Source organism: Alexandromys fortis, unplaced genomic scaffold (assembly GCF_014885135.2).
Source record: "Alexandromys fortis isolate MF-2015 unplaced genomic scaffold, M_Fortis_MF-2015_v1.1 scaffold_252, whole genome shotgun sequence".
NCBI lineage: Eukaryota > Metazoa > Chordata > Mammalia > Rodentia > Cricetidae > Alexandromys > Alexandromys fortis.
This window is the reverse complement of record NW_026068127.1, coordinates 40705-58749: the sequence shown is the minus strand read 5'-3', so window position 1 is coordinate 58749 and position 18045 is coordinate 40705. Positions and strand designations below refer to the sequence as shown.

The following is an 18045-nucleotide window of genomic DNA, read 5'->3' as shown; positions in this document are numbered from 1 at the left end:
ACAAAATCTTTGGGAGGCCCACAGTGGCATGGATAGATTAAAGAGTTCCCTACCCCAGATTCGTTTCTTTGTGTCGGGGGTAGAAGGTTGAGACAGGGTTTCTCCGTGTAGCCCTGGATGTCCTGGAACTCCCTCTGTAGATGAGGCTGGCCTGGAACTCAGAGAGGCACCTGCCTCTGCCCCCCAAGTTCTGGGATTAGAGGTGTGTGCCACCACATCCGGCTGCGCCCCAGGTTCTTAACTCTTATGTGTACTTTCCTAATACTATGCTGCTGAGATTGAGGACTCGTATCAAATTGCTTTTCTTTTCTCTCCCATCCCACCTCCCGTCTCCAGGATATAATCTTGACCATCTTCAGCCCTACTAAGCTACACTGTACTAAAGGAAAGGAAAACACTAGATACAGTTAGATACAATAGCCTCCTCATCCTGTGTGATAAAATCACCCACCATCTGTGCACTGGAGTCCCGTGAGAGGAAAGCAGAAAAGCACCAATGAGGTGTGGACTGGAGATGATGGCTCAACAGCTTAGAGCACTGGCTGCTCTTCAGACGACCTGAGTTCAATTCCCAGCACACACAGGGCAGCTCACAACCACCCAGAACTCCAGTTCCAGGGGATCACTTGAACTCACACAGACGAGTTAAAATACATTTTTTTAAAAAAAGAAAAGAAAATCTTTGTAACATGATTCATTGAGGAAAGGAGGGTTTCCCACTTTTCCCCACCAATTATTTCTTAAATTTCAGAGACAAAATGATTGTCTCAGGATGTGTGAAATGATTACTTGATATGAAAAATGAGAAATTCTTTTCTTATAGAAGGGGATTTTTATTTTATTAACAACGAGGAACATTTTTGCCAATAAGAATAGTACAAATGTTTCTCATAAATGAATTAAGTTTACAGCACCTAGGTGTTAAAATATATTTAAAGCATATTAAGTAAATAAATTTTAGCAAAAACTTTTATCATAGTCAAAATGTGTTAAAAAAATAACATTATTAGTATTGGGATCCCTCCTGAGTATATAAGTTTAAACAGAGTGTTTCTAAGTGACAATATAGCAGATACAATTACAATCATTTGGTAAGTCTTCAAAAGTGTTGTCTAATTCTAAAACCCAAGAGCCCGAATGACGCGTCTAACTGGGGAACAAATCGTTTATTGAGTGGGTGGTCTCCAAATCTTTGCCACCAGCAAAACCGGAGCAAGGCTTAATTAAATTGTCAGCAAATAGAGCAGTGAAGACCATTTCCTTTTTAAAGCAACTTCTTTTAAAATTTATTTTTATTTTATGTGCATTGGTGTTTTGCCTGCACGTATGTCTAAGTGAGGGTGACAGATCTTGGAGTTACAGTCCTGAGAACTGGTACCTAAGAAGAGAGCCAAAACAGATAGTCTACAGAGGACAGGAATGAAGGAGGAAGGAGACTCCTGGTTCCTGAGATTTGCCTCATCAGCCTTAAGGGGTAGTACCACGGAGAGAGTTCACATAGTACCCAGGAGCCAGGGACAGTCCCTCAGACAGGAGAGCTAATGTTACTGGTTGGTGACTTTCTCTTAGCGTTCCTTGAGAAAGTCTCAAGTCTTTTGCTGTTCCAGATAGTGAGTCAGTTGAACTCGATTGTGCAAGGAGAGAAGTTGCTGCCTCAGGGTGATTCAGCAGAACTGTGCAGGACCTTTGGAGTTGCTGGAACCCTCCTAGAAACAGGAAAATTAATCCTTCCAGCTCACTTTTCTATCAAATGAGCAGCCATGGCTGTGGCCGCAGATCAGAGTTTCTGGACCTCAAGAGATATTCCAACATATTCTGACAGATGAGCTCTGGGCAAAAGATGGAGGTAAGAGGATTTTAGAATACAGACCTTTACTTAATTAGCAACTGGGAAATAATTAGGTAACCCTAAATTTTGGATCATCCCAACCAGGGTAGAGTTCCACACACCTACTACTGATCTAGCCAGGAGTCAGTGAACCTTGAAATAGGACAATCTACGTAACACAAAGGGTGCCACGTGGGCCACCCACTGCTTTGTGATGGTCTCTTCCGTTTGAAGACAAACTACTTTAGCCAGTTCCTTCTCTCCACTTTTGGTCCTTTTCTTTTTCCACAGGAGGTATTCAGGAAAAGTTAATGAGATGACCACTCCTATGGACTAGAGAGTCCTAGGGTCAAGTGGCCCTGACGAAGTATTGACCCTCTCCCAGATCCCCATCCCCCACACACCAAATAGAGCTTTTAGTCTGCTGGCACATCTGGGTGTTGTGGCTCAGGCTTGCAAATCCTGCACCATGGGGTTTGCCCAAGGCGCAATGAGCATAGTCCTATCAGGCACTGTAACCTGTTCAAGTACTTTCCCCAGTTTTGAAGACTGCCTCTGTCCATCTTCTCTCCCCCAAAGATTTGTACTGCCTTCCTACCAACCACTGCAGCCATCCCAGAGCTGCATACAAGATGGCCACTCCTTCCTCCAAACATACTTTATCTTCCCAGAAGAGAGATCCTTCCATGCTCCTGCCCAGAACTGGACAAGCACTGAGAGCTTGGTTGAGCAGAGGAAGTACAGATAGCACAGGGAGGAAATGGACATCACAGCTTCCCCCAACCCTGCTACAGCTCAAAGACACATGACTTCCCTCAAGAGCCCAGTTGTGTGACATTAGATTCCGAAAATGAAGAACGAACACACACGCGCGCGCGCACACACACACACACACACAGACCAATAAGCACACACACACACACACACCAATAAGCACACACACACACACACACACACACACCAATAATGAGGACATGGGCCCACCAACTCATCCCTCCAAAGCATGCACAGCCCCATAGTAAGTTGGGACTGTAGTAGCAGATTGTAGGGTAAAGCCTTGTGGTTAAAATACAATGATTAATCTAGATTTCAACTTTGTGGGATTTAGGTCACCATGGAAACAAATCTTCGAACATATCTGTAAGGGATTATCTAGACTAGGTTAATTAATGTTAAAAGACCCACTCTATCCATGTGTGGTATTATTCATAAGTTATCAACCCCCCCACACACACAGAGTGGATGGGGTGAGGATACGAGCACAAGTATTCATCAAGGGATCCAACATTTTGAAACAGTAATCCTTGATTAGAGTGATTAATACCAGTGGCATCAGTCAGAGGTTGAAAAGTTTCTGAACCCCATAAGCCTCTCCTCTGATGCAATAATCCAAATCTGACCAAACCAAACTGAAATAGAAAAAGCCCAGGTTCAATGGATACCAATGCTACCTGATGACTTTCCAGGCCCCTAGAGAGGAGATGGGGAAGGAAGACCAGAAAACCAGTCTGTGATGTCTCCTTGGGAGATATGAATTAACACTCGAGGCTTCTCACTCTTAAACTGTTGTCAGCGCACCCGATCAGATCCCTTGCTGATAACCCACATCTCACAGAACAGTAGACTTCTGGAACTGGTACCATTAATCTAATCTCCTGCCCTTTGAAAGCAGACACTTGGAGCACAGAAAACTGGTTATGGTAATCTCGGGCAGTATTGACTATGGCTAGCCATACTTGAGGAGTTATTTTTAGGCATTGAGCTCATTTCCCAATGCAAAGGGGCATACCCTGTACTCCTGCAGTGTGTCAATCATTCTACCCTCCTCCATTGGCTGAGAAGGACCTCTCGTCAGATGGACCAGGTAGCCCTGAAGATTCAGTAACCACTACAGGAATGTCTCCTCAACTGACTGCTATGTTAATGGAAGGATTGGAAATAAACACCCAATATGTATAGTTTGTCCGTTACCTGCATAATTGCCACAAATAAGTATATCAAGGAACAGATCTGCAGCATTCAGGTTCCTGAGTCATTCCCCTCGCCTTTGTCACACAAACACTAAGCTGTCCCAGGTGTTAGGATTCGCTGTCTGCTCCAAAGGCCTTTTATTTCCCAGAGGCATCTCAGCAGCTGAAGCAGGAGAGATTCCTCTTGCTCATGTCAGATTTTTATCAGTTTCGATGGGATCTATAATCTTTTATCTCCTGTGGTAACATGAGCATAACTTCGGCCCTAACTTAACACTTTCCCTGGTTTTACACGGGCTGACCTGTGTTAGGAATATTTTCCTAACCGAGCTCTCTGACGACGCAAAAATTCCCAATAAAGCCAAATCAAAACAAACCGAATTAAGAAATATCCAGGTTTAATGGAAGATCTGCGCTCTCGGGTGGCCCCGTGGGGGAAACCGGGAAGCCACAGGAATGCGACCCCCGGGAGAAAGAAAAGGGGACCATGTGTTCTTCTTTTGGGGAATCATTTAAGTACCCCAGGAGTGGTCCTGACTCCACCTGCTGGGATTTGAAGTCCAGACCAGGCCTGTGGGCTGAGATAGATGCCAGGGACTGGGGCCTAGGCTCCCAGCCTAACAACCTGATTCAGCATTTTCCCCCCATTATCCAATGTCTTTTAGCAGCTGCTGTCCCTGTTTCATTGGCATTTAAAGATTTCTAAAGTAGAAGTTAGTAAAGCATTATGTATGTATCTTCGGGGTTCCTGATATCCCCTTCTGCTTAACAAGCATCTTCTTTATGTTGCGATTAGATTTTTTTTCTAGTTTGTGTCTTTCGTAGCTGAATTTCTGTTTACTTACTTTAAATCCTAAATAGTTAAGATAATCTCCTCTTAGTATTTTTTAAGAAGAGACCTATAATTCCCAACAGGGTAAATTTTTCTGTACTGCACTAAACATTCTTTCCAAGGTATCAGTATCAGAAGCAGTCAACAATAAAATATTGTCTATGTAATGGTAGACAATAGAATGAGGGAATTGTTTACATACCACTTCCTGTGGGTAATTTACAAAATACTAACACAAAGCTGGGCTATTTAAAAGTTTTTTAAGGAAGTACTTTTATTGATATCTTTTTACAGACTAGGCATTATTATAAGTAGGTACTATAAAGGCAAATTTTTCTCTATCCTGTTTATGTAAAGGAATTTTAGGCTGTAAAGATCTCATAGGTTAAATTATCTTATTAATAGCTTTTAGATCAGTGAATATTTTCCAGGTTCTTTGATTATAAATACAGGAGAATTCTAAGGACTGATAGTTTCCTCGATGTGCTTAGCACCTAACTGTTCTCTATCAGTTCCTTAAGCGCCTGTAATTTTTCTTTAGTTAAGGGCCATTGTCTTACCCACACAGATATTTCCTTTTCTGTCCTTCAGGTCTATATGTTTTAATCCACTTCACAGTTTGCTCCACCTGAGATAAGATTTCAGCGTCTAAAAGCCAAGTGGAGCGTTCTTGCAAAGGCCAATTGGGACTTTAAGAATTTTGAAAAGTTACAGATTCCTCAGCTTTAGCTTCCAGTGGGCCTGAATCTCAATGTCATTTACTTGCAATTTTAGCTTTGGCCTCACATCATTAATAACAGCTTGTCAAAACATCTTTTTTAAAAAGTATTTTTAAAACATTTTATTGTATAATAGGCTGCTTTACCTTTCGGATATGGGGGCAACAATAATTGAGCAACTCTAACTCCAGCTTCTATCTGCAAAGTCTTTCATGCATAAGACATCTATAAAGGCATAAAAACAATCTTATGGATTTTAGTGGTAACTTTAGGCGATACTCATGGAACGTTTTGATAAAATCTTAAAAAGAGGACCCTTCTTAAAGATCCCAAGTAACATGTTAGTGCAAGTTGCCACTTATTAACAGTGTGGCTCAAACAATTTACCTATATTTTATTTAATGGAGAAACAATTTATAACCTTTGTCAGTAAAAGATTACTTCTGTGAGCTTTTAACATAGTAGCCATATTAGCTAATAACCTAATAACCCAACTTGTTTCAGGCGTTGCATTTTTATCAAATTTAACCAAGAATTTTTAGAAAGCAACTTAAAGAACAGGGTCATATTTTCAGTAATGATAAACAGACAAGATCATACCCGATAATATAGTTTAAAATCATGAATCCCATTCTTTTAGTTCATTTACTGTGAAAATTAAACATTTATCTAAACATTAATTAGGCAATCAAGAGAACATCTTCTCTACAATAAATGATTAATATCTTTGGGAACGAAAATAGCATTGACTTAATACTTTATGCTCTGACCTCAATTGTTCCTAATAGCAGCTGGGCTTGTTTGAAATCTTCCTTCTCCCATGAATAGACTATTGATAGTGAATTATTCCCACTATTAGGGAAAAATAAAAACATTTCTCATGACGAGACTTTTAATATTGAGTTCTTCCCATTCTGAGAAAAAAACAATAACAATTTTTAACTAAAGTTAAGCCAACAGCAAAATTCTTGCTGAGCTCACTCAGATTGCAGCAGTGAGGTCTGGAGCGGCATTTCATTTTTATTTTAATAAATAAAGCTTGCCTGAAGATATGAGAGTAAAACAGCCCCACTGGTCAGCCTCATAGACTAGACAGTGGTAGCACACGTCTTTAATCCCAGTAGCCACACTAGTTGCCATAGAAACCAGGCAGTGCCTTTAATCCCAGTGGTGCATGCCTTTAATCCCAGCCCTAGAGAGGATTATAAAACGGGAGGAAACAGCTCTCAGACACACTCTCATTCTGAGGTTTCGTGGAGGCAGAATCGCTATTTCGGACTGAGGTAGAGGTAAGAGCCAGTGGCTAGCTGCTTTGCTTTTCTGGTCTTCAGGCTGAACCCCAATACCTGTCTCTGAGTTTTATTATCATGCTTCAGAGGCCCACCTGTTGTTATTCAGATACAGCAGCTCTGTGCTGACCCACCTCTGAAAGAGCTGACAGGCAGCCTGCAGCCATAGGGAGGGAGCTCTGATTTTTAACTAGTTTCAATTTTTTTATATTGGAAAGAGCTTTTTTCCTTTCTCTATATCAACTGGGAAGAGATTTTTTTCTTTCCTTTATTTTCCTCTTATGGAGCCTTTTAATTTTTAGGACTTGATTCAATATTTTTCCAGGAAAATCCTTTTTCTTGACTAATCACTTCTCCTTTTTCCTTCAATAAATTTCCTTTTATTTCCTTTCCTTCCCTCTTCTCTATAGGGAAGATTTTCTTACTTTCCCCTTTTTCTACTGGGAAGTTTCCTTTTTCTCTTTTTTATTCTTTGCCGCAGGATCTCTTGTATTGCTTTCTTTAAAAAATGTGCAGAAGCATTTAGCAACTGTGCATTTTGTTGCTCCTGAGATGGGAGTTTAAATTCTCCATGGCCCTGCCCATCCTGGAGTCTTCCTCCTACCTGAGAGTGTTCCTTCCAGTTCTCAATGTGGCTGGCTTCTCTGTTTTCATACCAGGCGTTGGGCACCAACGTCGCGTGTAACGTGGCGCGGGTGTGTGGGTTCATGGGGGTCCGTGAAATGAAGACTCAGAGACACCTTGAGCATGAAAGCCTTTGTGGCTGCAGGGACCTCAGCCTTGGTGAGCTGAAGCGCTTTCCCTTTGCCTCTTGGAATCTTTATTTTTTCCTATATTTACACTCAAAACAAACTGAAGTTTCCGAAAATACAATGCCAGGTGCAAATACCTGGTTCATAAGGTACCACGGTTTTCCCGGTTTCCTCTAAACCAAGTTTTGCATAGGCTTTGTAACCCTGGAGACTCTCAGAAGAGATTCACTAGGACAACAAAAGGTATCTGTAACACAAAGGGTGGATTAGACGCTGAGTTAAAACTCCCGAGCTAGGCCAGGTACATAGCCCAGTGGGGTTCCATGGCTAGAGGAGGTTGCTTGCTGTCCCTCTGGCTCCAGGTCAGCGGGACATGATGCCACATTGCCCTTGAACTGATGGTCCCGTGTCATCCTCTAGAGTAGCTCAAAGTATAAGCAAGAGATGTCCATATATTCTCTTAATCTGCTGGTGCCCCAATAGGGCGGGACATCTGATAATGTCTGAAGACAGTTGTTTTAGACACCATTGAGTATGTCGGGATGCTAAACTTCATATAATGCAAAGGACAGTCTCCCATAACAAAGAAAGAATTGCCTATTCTCTCTCTCTCTCTCTCTCTCTCTCTCTCTCTCTCTCTCTCTCTCTCTCTCTGTCTTTCCAGTCAGGGTTTCATTGTAACTTTGGAGCCTGTTCTGGAACTTGCTCTTGTAGATCAGGCTGGCCTCAAAGTCACAGAGATCCACCTGCCTCTGCCTCCCGAGTGCTGGGATTAAAGATGTGTGCCACCTCTGCCCAGCTAGAATTGCCTATTCCTAAACATCAATTGTATCAAAGTCAAGAAATCCTGATGCAGATGTGAGAAGCTCCCTTTTGAGTTGTTGGACAGGGTTGTCCAAAAGATTCACAAAACATTCAAGACTATTGTTACTGCCTTTGGTTGCCTCCCAGAGGTAGAGGGTAAATCCCTATTGCTGAACACACCATGTCCACTCAGACACTGGACCCAGAGACTCCTGAGCTGGAATTGATCCAAATGCCTCCTCCCTGAGGACTAGGATTCATGGTCATACTGTTATGCCCAGATCCGTGAAGTCCCCCCAAAACAACAAGGAGACCGAGTCCCGTACGTAAAAGCAAAGAGTCTTTACAAGTTCGCAAACTCTCTCCGTGTGTCCGACATATTGGAATAATCGGAGAGCCCTGAGTTCAGTTGAGGTTGGGTTTTTATAGTGACAAAGGTAGGGGTGAGGGATTTCTAAGGTTCAGGACCCCTGATTGGCTGACATTTGTCTAGGGGTTTTCTGGCTAATCCGTGCTGGCAGATGATCCTATCTACAACGGGTTGAAACATCAGAAATTTCCTTTGGATGGTCTGTTCCTGTGTGGTCCCTGGGTAGACTCAGTTTATGGTCTTTCTTGCAACCAGATATTGCCTTAGGGAAAACTACTGAGACTCAGGCCTCTATTAAGCTTATCAAGGCTGGGTCCTACACATACAAGCTTCCAACAGAGGGAAGCCACCACCAGTTCTACCCAGCCGTGACACCTGTGAAGCACAATGACCCTACCAGTGCCACCGTGGTACAGATGGCGACAAACTGTACCACGTTTGTACTCTGTAACTGGACTGAAGACCCCCTGCTGCTGGAAACCTAGCCAACTAATGAAGTCAGATCTCTGAGGAGGATTTCCAAGCTCTATCTAACTAAATCAGCAAAATCCCCCACTCTGCTCTAAACAAGTGTCTTATACCCACAGATAAGTGTAGTCCTCTCCCTTCATTAAGGAAACTTCGCTCTGCAATAGATGCGGACCATTACAGAGCAATCAAAGCACAGAGTTGTGGAGCACAGTCCCGGTGAATTTATGTACACCCCACCTCGAAGCTGTAGCCTGAACAGAGGAGAGCCTGGCTTGATTGGAAAATGGATGGCTCTGGGTCTCAGGTTGTGGCTGAGTCTAAGTCATCTGGAAAGAGGGAAGTTCTGCCTCCTATAATGACAACTGGAACAGCTTCCATGTCCCCTAAATTGAGGAAAGGAATACCCAAACTGCCATTTTAAAGGTGTACTGGCATTTCATTTGTATTTTAATAAATAAAGCTTGTCTGAGGATCAGAAAGGTAAAACAGTCACACTGGTCAGTCTTAGAGACCAGGCAGGAATGACACACACCCACACTAGTTTGCCACAGAAATCAGGCGATAGTGGTGCACGTCCTTAATCCCAGAACGAGAGAGGATTATAAAATGGGAGGAGAAAGCTCTCACAGACAGTCTCATTCTGAGGTTTCCTGGAGGTGGGATCACCATTTTCAGACTAAGGTTGAGGTAAGAGCCAGTGGCTGATTGCTTTGTTTTCTGGTCTTCAGATTGAACCCCAATATCTGTCTCTGAGTTTTTATTAATCTTGCTTCAAAAGGGTAAAAAGGACAACAGTTTGGGTTGGCTCCCTTCAGTCCCACCCCTTGGACCTCTCAGAGTTCAGAGTCCGGTGGCAGCTGAGGGCGGGCCCTTGGCTCTGGGGTGTGGTCACCAGCACCCAAAGGAGCCAAGACGGGCAGTACCTGCTAAACCAGCTTAGTTAAGTTATTCCCGTGGCCTGAAGGGGCCTGTCGACAGGACTGGATATTCCAACCCTGAAACAGGGTAATCTGTTGCAGCCCTTCAGTGTTTCCAGCCCTGGGCAGTGTTTCAAAGTGTGTCATCCAGGACCAAGAGCCTGTGGAGGGATTGCAGGGTCCTGGGAGACAGGATCCAGGATCTGGGTGAGCAGCCATCTGCAGTGGGTGCTGCACAGGGGTGTTGCTGTAACTTTAAAAAATGCTGCATAGAGAACCATGTAACAAGATTCACATAGGAGGTTTATTGGAAGAGGAGAGAGAAGGGGCAGAATAAAGGACAGAGAGTAGGGGGCAGAGGCTGGTCCCTGGGGACAAGAGAAAAAGAGAGAGGGAGAGAGGGGATGTGGAGAGAGAGAGATAAAAAAAAGAGGGAGAAGGAGATAGGAGTTGGGCAGGCCCAGCCCCCCCCTTTTTTTTGCAGAGAAAGTGGGTATTTATTTAGTGGGTTATAGAAGGTAAGAGGGAAGGGGAGAGGGAGGGAGAAGGGGGACGAGGAGAGAGGTAGAGAGGAAAAGGGAGAGAGAGAGAGAGAGAGAGAGAGAGAGAGAGAGAGAGAGAGAGAGAGAGAGAGAGAGAGAGAGAGAGAGAGAGAGAGAGAGAGAGAGGAGCCACAGCAGCAGCCACTTCCTCTGAAGAGAGATGGAAAGGAAAGAATCAGGCCCACCTTTTAAAAGGGAAAGGAGCAAACGTGCACAGGAGCTTCTCTCAGTGGCTGCAGCTGAGGACGGATCCTGTCAGGACCCCAAGGGCAGGCTCTTGAATGCTAACAGGTGTCCCTACCCCTCTTCCCTTCAGAGCCTGGGCTTTCTGCCTGCTGCCCACCCAGTGTACCCAGACAGCATGCTGGCAGTGTACTTTGACCAGCCAGGTGGACCAGAAAACCTCTACCTCAAGGAGGTGGCCAAGCCGAGCCCAGGAGAGGGTGAAGTCCTCCTGAAGGTGGCAGCCAGTGCCCTGAACAGGGCTGACTTACTCCAGGTACCCAAGGGTTCCACCAAGCAGTGCAGGGTGGGCTCCAGGGCTCAACCTCTGTCTTCAGTGAACTGACCAGACAGAAAAAGCAGGGACTGGGGTGTTGCCCACAACACCCGTTAGAACAGCTGTCCTGGGGGTTCTGAGGCCCAAAGCTAAGCGGCCACTTTATTCCTGTAAATGAGGGGCTGTGCCAAGGGTGTAGCTCACTGGGCTAGCCTTTGCCTAACATGCTCCAAGCCCTGGGTGATCCTCCACAGCCAAAACAGGGGTGTTTGCAAAGCACAGCCCACTATGTGTTCCCTCATCATTTTCCCGGAAAGGGGCAGGGAAGTACCATTTGTTGACACAGGAGGGTGGGGTGGGGGAGACGGCTGCCCCTAAAAACTCGGCAGACAAGCCTATTTATATTTTACAGATAAAGGAAGACCTAGAACAAAGTTAGACATGGTCTCTTCACAGTCTTAATGACTTAATCTAGACTGCTGTACCCTTGGAACCCAAATTGAAAAAAGAAGGATTTTTCTCTCACAGGCCTTGAATTTTACCCAGTTAATTCTAAAGCCTAGTTAGAGTATTACCCTTTTTTAAACAGACTCTTTTGAAAATAGGCTGGCTTCCAGGTAACCCAGGAACAGCCAAGGAAGCAAACTGTGTGACCCAATGCGGTCTGATTAAATTACAATGTAAATAACCTCTCACCCATACTCCTGTAAGTAACCCAAACAAACTGGCTCGGAAAAGAAAAGTTACAGTCCAACCAAAAGAGGGAACGCTAATGGGCAACTTTTATTTATTTGTTGTTTTAATTTTTCACTTTAAAATTGTTTTAATAATTTTGATGGTAATAATAAAATAAATAATAAAAATAGAAGTAAAAAAATGGTTTTAACCCTACACAGACCAGGATGGTCTCATACTTGAGATCGTCCCAACTCGGTCTCCAGAATGCTGCTGACATTATAAATGTTCACCACTGATGTAACCTACAATTTTAATAATGAATGATCCCAGCACTGTGGAGGCTGAGGCTGGAGGATTGCCTCAAGTTTGAGGCCAGCCTAGGCGTTAAAGAAAGAACTTGTGGTGGTGGTGGGTTGGTGGGTAAACCAACAACTAGAAAAATGAAATGAAGTAGGGCCAAAGATGTAACTGTGGTAGAGGATTTGCCTAACATGCTCAAGGTCCTCGGCACCACAAAAACAAACACGCGAAAGGAAGCAGATGTATACAAGGAAGGGTAAGGCACAGCTCAGTCGCAGGCTGTGGGTTTGATACCCGGCACTTTCCACCACAGCCTCCTTCACAGTTGAGCTGGCTGGGGTCAACCAGAACTGTGCACCAGGGGTGGGGACGGTGACTCTGTTGGTGAACCGCGGTAGAACAAGCACGAGGACCTGAGCTTGGACGGCCAAGCCAATAATTAAAACCCAGGTGTGCGGACTGGAGAGCTGCTCAGCAGTTAAGAGCCCTGGCTGCTCTCCAGAGGACCTGGGCTCTTCCAGAGGACCTGGGTTCGATTCCGAGCACCCACATGGAATTACTGTCTGTAACTCCAGTTCCAGGGAATCTGGCACCCTCCCGTAGACATAAATGCAGGCAAAACTCAACTTCACATAAAGTAAACCTTAAAAATAAAGGTGTGTGTGTGCACACCTGTCATCCCAGAAACAGGAGAAACCCCCAGAGATAGGAGAATCCATGGAGTTTGCTGGCCAGCCAGTCTAGTTGAACAAGTAACTCTAAGCATCAAATATAAGGTGGCGAGCACTCAGTATTGACCTCTGGATTCCATATGCATCCTACACACATATGTGCGTGTACACCCCCCCACACACACACAGAAAGAAATGGGTATCAGAATCAACTGGTGAACTTTTTAAAATGAACATGTCGGGACCAGGCAATTGTAGTCTGAAAGGGTTCTGATGTAAAACCCCATTTATGTCCTTGTGGTCTAAAGCATTTGAGACCCAGGGTAAGTACAGTTTGTCATTCAATAAATTACAATGATTGGTGAAAATTCCACGGTTTTGTTCCCAGTCTCTCTAATAATTTACTTTGCAATCTTGGACAAGCCATTTCCCCACCCTGGTCTCTTTCTTTCTTTCTTTCTTCCTTTGTACAGGACTTGGATAAATTAACTAGCTGAGGACTCTATCAGTTGTGGTACTCACTGCTATTTGTGACCTGAAGCCTTTAATTTACATAAACCAAGCCACTTCCCTCTCCTTTTTCCTGACTTACAAAACTGGACTTCACTGAGTGGTGGTAGCATACACATATAATCCCAGCACTCAGAAGACAGAGGCAGGCTAATCTCTGGGACTTTGTGGCCAGCCTAGTCTACAGAGTGAATTCCGGGACTGCCATGGCTATACAGAGAAACCCTGTCTTAAAAAACCAAAAAAATAAAAATAAAATAAAAATAAATAAATAAATAGAAAAAAACAAAACCCAAACTGGAAGTGGACTTCATGGTTGGAGGGAATGAGCCACTCATTGGCACTCATTGGTTCCTAGCTGCTCGGCCCCAAAATAACCACACAGAAACTGTATTAATTAAACCACTGCTTGGCCCATTAGCTCTAACTTCTTATTTGCTAACTCTTAAATCTTAATTTAACCCATCTCCATTAATCTGTGCATCATCACGAGGTCATGGCCTACCAGCAAAGTTTCAGCATTCTGTCTCCAGGCAGCTCCGTGGCTTCTCCTGACTCTGACCTTCTTTCTCCCAGCAAACAGTCTAGCTTTCCTCACTGAATTCTGTTCTTCCCTGCCATAGGCTCAAAGTAGTTCTTTATTCCTTAACCAATAAAAGCAACACACAGACAGAAGGCCCTCCCACATCACTTCATCCTGACTTTTCTCTGAGAAGAGGAAGAGCTGTTAGAGGTCCAGGAATACGGCACACACAGGTTTCTGGTGACCACCTCCCTGATGCATATGCCTCTCTTTCTGCAGAGATTGGGCCAGTATGACCCACCCCCAGGGGCCAGTAGCATTTTAGGACTTGAAGCATCAGGACATGTGGCTGAGCTGGGGCCTGGCTGCAAGGGACACTGGAAGATGGGGGATTTGGCCATGGCTTTGCTCCCTGGTGGAGGACAAGCTCAGTATGCCACTGTCCATGAAGATCTTCTTATGCCTATCCCAAAAGGACTGACCCTGTCTCAAGCCGCAGCCATCCCAGAGGCCTGGATTACTGCCTTTCAGCTCTTACATCTGGCAGGTGAGGATGCCTGCTGCTAACTTCACACAGCAGGCCTCACCCCCTACGGAGCCAACCTCTCCAAACCTCAGCAGACCTCCGGGATACCCTCTCCAAACCCCAGCAGCCCTCTAAGACACCCAGCACCAAACAGCCTACCCCACCTTTCTGTATCACTAACAACGTCAGGTCATCAAACCATGTTAAAATGGCTTGATACAGGGGCGGTGAGAACTATGGGTAGCAGATGGGAGGTCTATGAATATCTTAACACAAAACCCAGGAGCAATATGCACCTCAAATCATGCAGGCTTCTCTTTGGGGCCCAGGGCAATAGAAGAGGCAGACTAGGGGTGTATCTCAGTGGTAGATCATTTTCCTAGCATGCTCAGGGGCCTGTGTTTGATCCTCAACTTTGAAAAAAAAAAAAAAAAGGAAAGAAGAGAAAAAAAGGAAGAAATACAGCCATGGAATTTGGGAAAATAGCTCCCTCTCTACCAGCAATTGAATCCGAGGTGGGGAAACCTGATGTGAGTAGGGGTGGCTTTTAGGAACAAAACGACCTGGGCTGTGGTAGACAAAATAAGCATCAAGGCAGACCAAGAAGTCTCAAAGGGAGGGCAGCCGCTGCTCTCAGAGATGAGGGATGGTTGTTGTCCTTAGTAAAAGATGAGGTTGGGTGGATCGAAGGCCTTGAATGCCAGCCTGTTTGGACTCAGTGTGAAACCAAAAAGTCGCTTCCCATTTTGAGAAAAAAAATATGCTAAAGAAAGCTCCATTTGGAGTGGAAGAGTCTGGTGTCTATGTGCAACACCTGAGTCAGTAAGACCACCTAAAGGCAGATTCAGACTGAAGGAGGACTGGCTTCAGGAGATGACAATGGGCAACAGGGCCTTCTCTTGCTTTAAAAAGTATGTACGTAGATATACGCATTTGGGTGTTAGTTTGCATTTCAAACAGAGATAATACATGTGGCTACCAATAGTTTTGTAACTAAAGTCCATTTCCCCCTTGATCAGAGACAGTAAGGGAAAAGAGAAAAGAGAGAGAAAGACAGAGAGAGATACATACAGAGAGAACTGTCAATGTATTCCTTCAGAAAGCAAGTTATTTGGCATTTGGTCCAAGAGTCGGGCGATGAGGATAGGGTATTCCTATAGTTGGACAGAAGGGATAACAGCTTATGTACTTTCCATCACAGGCCATGTTCAAGTTGGAGACTATGTGCTGATCCATGCAGGATCGAGCGGTGTGGGCACAGCTGCCATCCAGCTGACTCGGAAGGCTGGCGCTATTCCTCTGGTCACAGCTGGCTCCCCGCACAAACTTCAAATGGCCGAAAATCTTGGGGCTGCTGCTGGATTCAATTACAGAGAAGATTTTTCTGAAGCAACACTGAGATTCACTAAAGGTAACTTACTCAGCAGATATAAAAAAAAAATGGTTAAATGAAACCTTCATCTCCATGGTTGCTGAAAGAACTGTAGCTGCCCTGGACAAACTGGTGTGTTCTGGTGTTTGATTACTAGAGACTAGCACCCAGCATGGGGGTTCTAAGATTATTTCAGTGTTGTTCATATCCATGCAGGGCAAGAACTCCACCACCAAGAGCTACATCCCTAACCCACAATGTGTATTCTTGTAAGTGACATGGTTCATACATGTTTAGAAACTGCATAATCACACAGAGTTGTTCTAGAATTATCCAGGGCCCATTCTTCCCAAACAGCCACTCGATAGCGAGGTAACAGGAAGCCTGAGGCCCAGACTAATGAGACGGCCAAAGTCGGGCTGGGGTGAGAACCCCATAAGCAGGCAGGCAGGTGTGTGTGTATGTGTGTGTGTGTGTGTGTGTGTGTACGCGCACGCGTATGTGCGTATGCCAAATCTGGATTTTTTTTTTTTGAAGACGGGTTTTCATATATTCAGGCTGGCCTCAAATTCACTATAGCTAAGAATGACCTTGAACCTCTGATTCTCCCGTTTTTATCTTCCCAGTGCTGGGATTACAGATATACACCACCTCATCTGGTTTATGTGATTCTGGGGACCAAGTCCAGGGCTTTATGCATGTGAGGCAGACACCACCAATTGAGCTACAACACAGCTCAAATCTGACTTTTCCCCCCCATTCATCTTTTTCTGTTTTCTTGTGGGTAAAAAAGGAGAGACAAGAACAAAGTTAGCAAGCTATGACTGAATCCCAGGGCAGACTTTCTAACTTAGATGTGGACAAGCATCTGCTCTGTGACCTGGAGTAGGTTTCCTCTTTTCTACTCTTACTCAGCCTGGATGCTGGTGGGACTGGATTACTTGGGTGAGGGGGGAGTGAGGTGAGATTCCAGGTCTAGGATGAGGTGGGGACTGGGGACTCAAATTATGCCCTATATTACAATGCTGTTATAGAGTACTATGATGCAATTCCATTTACAACAATATTTCTATGGCCAACGTTTTTAGTCCCAACTGGACATGTATTAACTTGTTATTTTGAGGCAAGTTCTCACTACGTACCCCAGGCTAGCCTCGAGCTTGATCCTCCTGCCTCCTCCTCCAAGTGCTGCAATTACAGGCATGCATTGCCACACCTGTATTTATCTTTACCCACATACCCACAGATGCACCATGAAATCGTATGTGTACCAATTTTTGTGTCTAACATTACTATCAATCTTTCCCCTTTGGAAGGCGTTGGAGTTGATATTATTCTAGACTGCGTAGGTGGATCCTATTGGGAGAAGAATGTCAACTGCCTTGCTCTTGACGGCCGCTGGGTTCTCTATGGTTTAATAGGAGGCGCTGATGTTAATGGACCCCTGTTTTCAAAACTGCTTTTTAAGCGAGGCAGTCTCATCACCAGCTTGTTGCGACCTAGGGATATTAAGGTGAGTGGGAGAAGAGTCTGTCACCCAGAAAACTGTTGTACAGACCCAGTCATAGGAGAAGCCCATAAAGAAACCTGCCATCTTGTGGACAGGTGTGTCAGAGACATATTCAGATTAGCCAGCAGAAACCTCCGGCATATCCATCCCATGCTTCTCTCTCTCTCTCTCTCTCTCTCTCTCTCTCTCTCTCTCTCTCTCTCTCTCTCTCTCTATGTACAAAACAGTCGAGGCTTTGTTTTCAGGGTAGATCTCTTCTCAGTGTACTAAGAAAGTCTACTAGGTAAATAAGCTTATACCTTCAACAAATTTCTGTTCCTTAAAGTCCTCTGTAGCATTCTAGCAGGCGCCAGCTTTAGGAATGTTATTCCATCAGTTTCGCAACCCATGGGGAAGATAAGGCTTGAGCATCCCTTTGTATCGACACTATGTAAGTCTGTCAGTTACACTAGGGTTTTACTGTATCTTACCTGATACAGATTGAGGTTTGAAAGCATGCTCTTTCATATGGGAAGTGAAGGGGTATGCTGTTTCAGATGCTCAGACAGGGTGGGGCATGGCAGGGTAGGGCCTCTCTTCAGGTTGATGTTCTTTTCCTTAGTACAAGCAAGCGCTGGTGAAAACTTTCACGGAGCAGATTCTGCCCTACTTCTCCGAGGACTGCCCCCAACGTCTGCTGCCGGTGGTGGACAGGGTCTACCAGGCGATTGATATTCGAGCGGCCCACGAGTACATGGAGGCTAACAAGAACGTGGGCAAAATCGTCTTGGAGCTGCCCCAGTGAAGGAGGACTCCGGAGCAAACGTGGGAGTGGGGTCTACTCCCAGGACCGCCCCTGTAAAGCTGGTGTAACGAAATAAAAGAGGAAATGTGCAGAAAAAGGGAGGTGTGCTTTCTGTCGGTGACTCAACACGAAGACGGGGGGGGGGGGGGGGGGGGGGAGGGGCGGCGGGGGGGGGGGG

The 18045-nt window shown here is 44.8% G+C and overlaps 1 protein-coding gene across 2 annotated transcripts; it reads left to right on the top strand.

Moving 5' to 3' along the window:
• The first annotated feature begins 1821 nt into the window (after positions 1-1821).
• Positions 1822-17976, top strand: Tp53i3 (tumor protein p53 inducible protein 3). 2 transcript variants are annotated; one of them, XM_050125856.1, is made up of 6 exons: positions 1822-1846; positions 10811-10993; positions 13955-14222; positions 15403-15612; positions 16890-17086; positions 17685-17976. In XM_050125856.1, exons 1-6 carry the CDS (start codon positions 1823-1825, stop codon positions 17865-17867), a joined length of 1065 nt encoding a protein of 354 aa, XP_049981813.1. In that variant the 5' UTR covers position 1822; the 3' UTR covers positions 17868-17976. The 2 variants fall into 2 exon arrangements, with proteins under 2 accessions (XP_049981813.1, XP_049981814.1); XM_050125857.1 differs by lacking the exon at positions 1822-1846 and adding an exon at positions 9948-10159 and having other exon boundaries at positions 17685-17975.
• Positions 17977-18045: the final 69 nt, after the last annotated feature.

Coding starts and splice junctions, on each gene's coding strand:
- Tp53i3 (XM_050125856.1), top strand. CDS start 1,823: ATGAGCTCTGGGCAAAAGATGGAG. Junction 1,847..10,810: donor GCTCTGGGCAAAAGATGGAG/GTAAGAGGATTT, acceptor TCTTCCCTTCAG/AGCCTGGGCTTTCTGCCTGC. Junction 15,613..16,889: donor AACACTGAGATTCACTAAAG/GTAACTTACTCA, acceptor CCCCTTTGGAAG/GCGTTGGAGTTGATATTATT.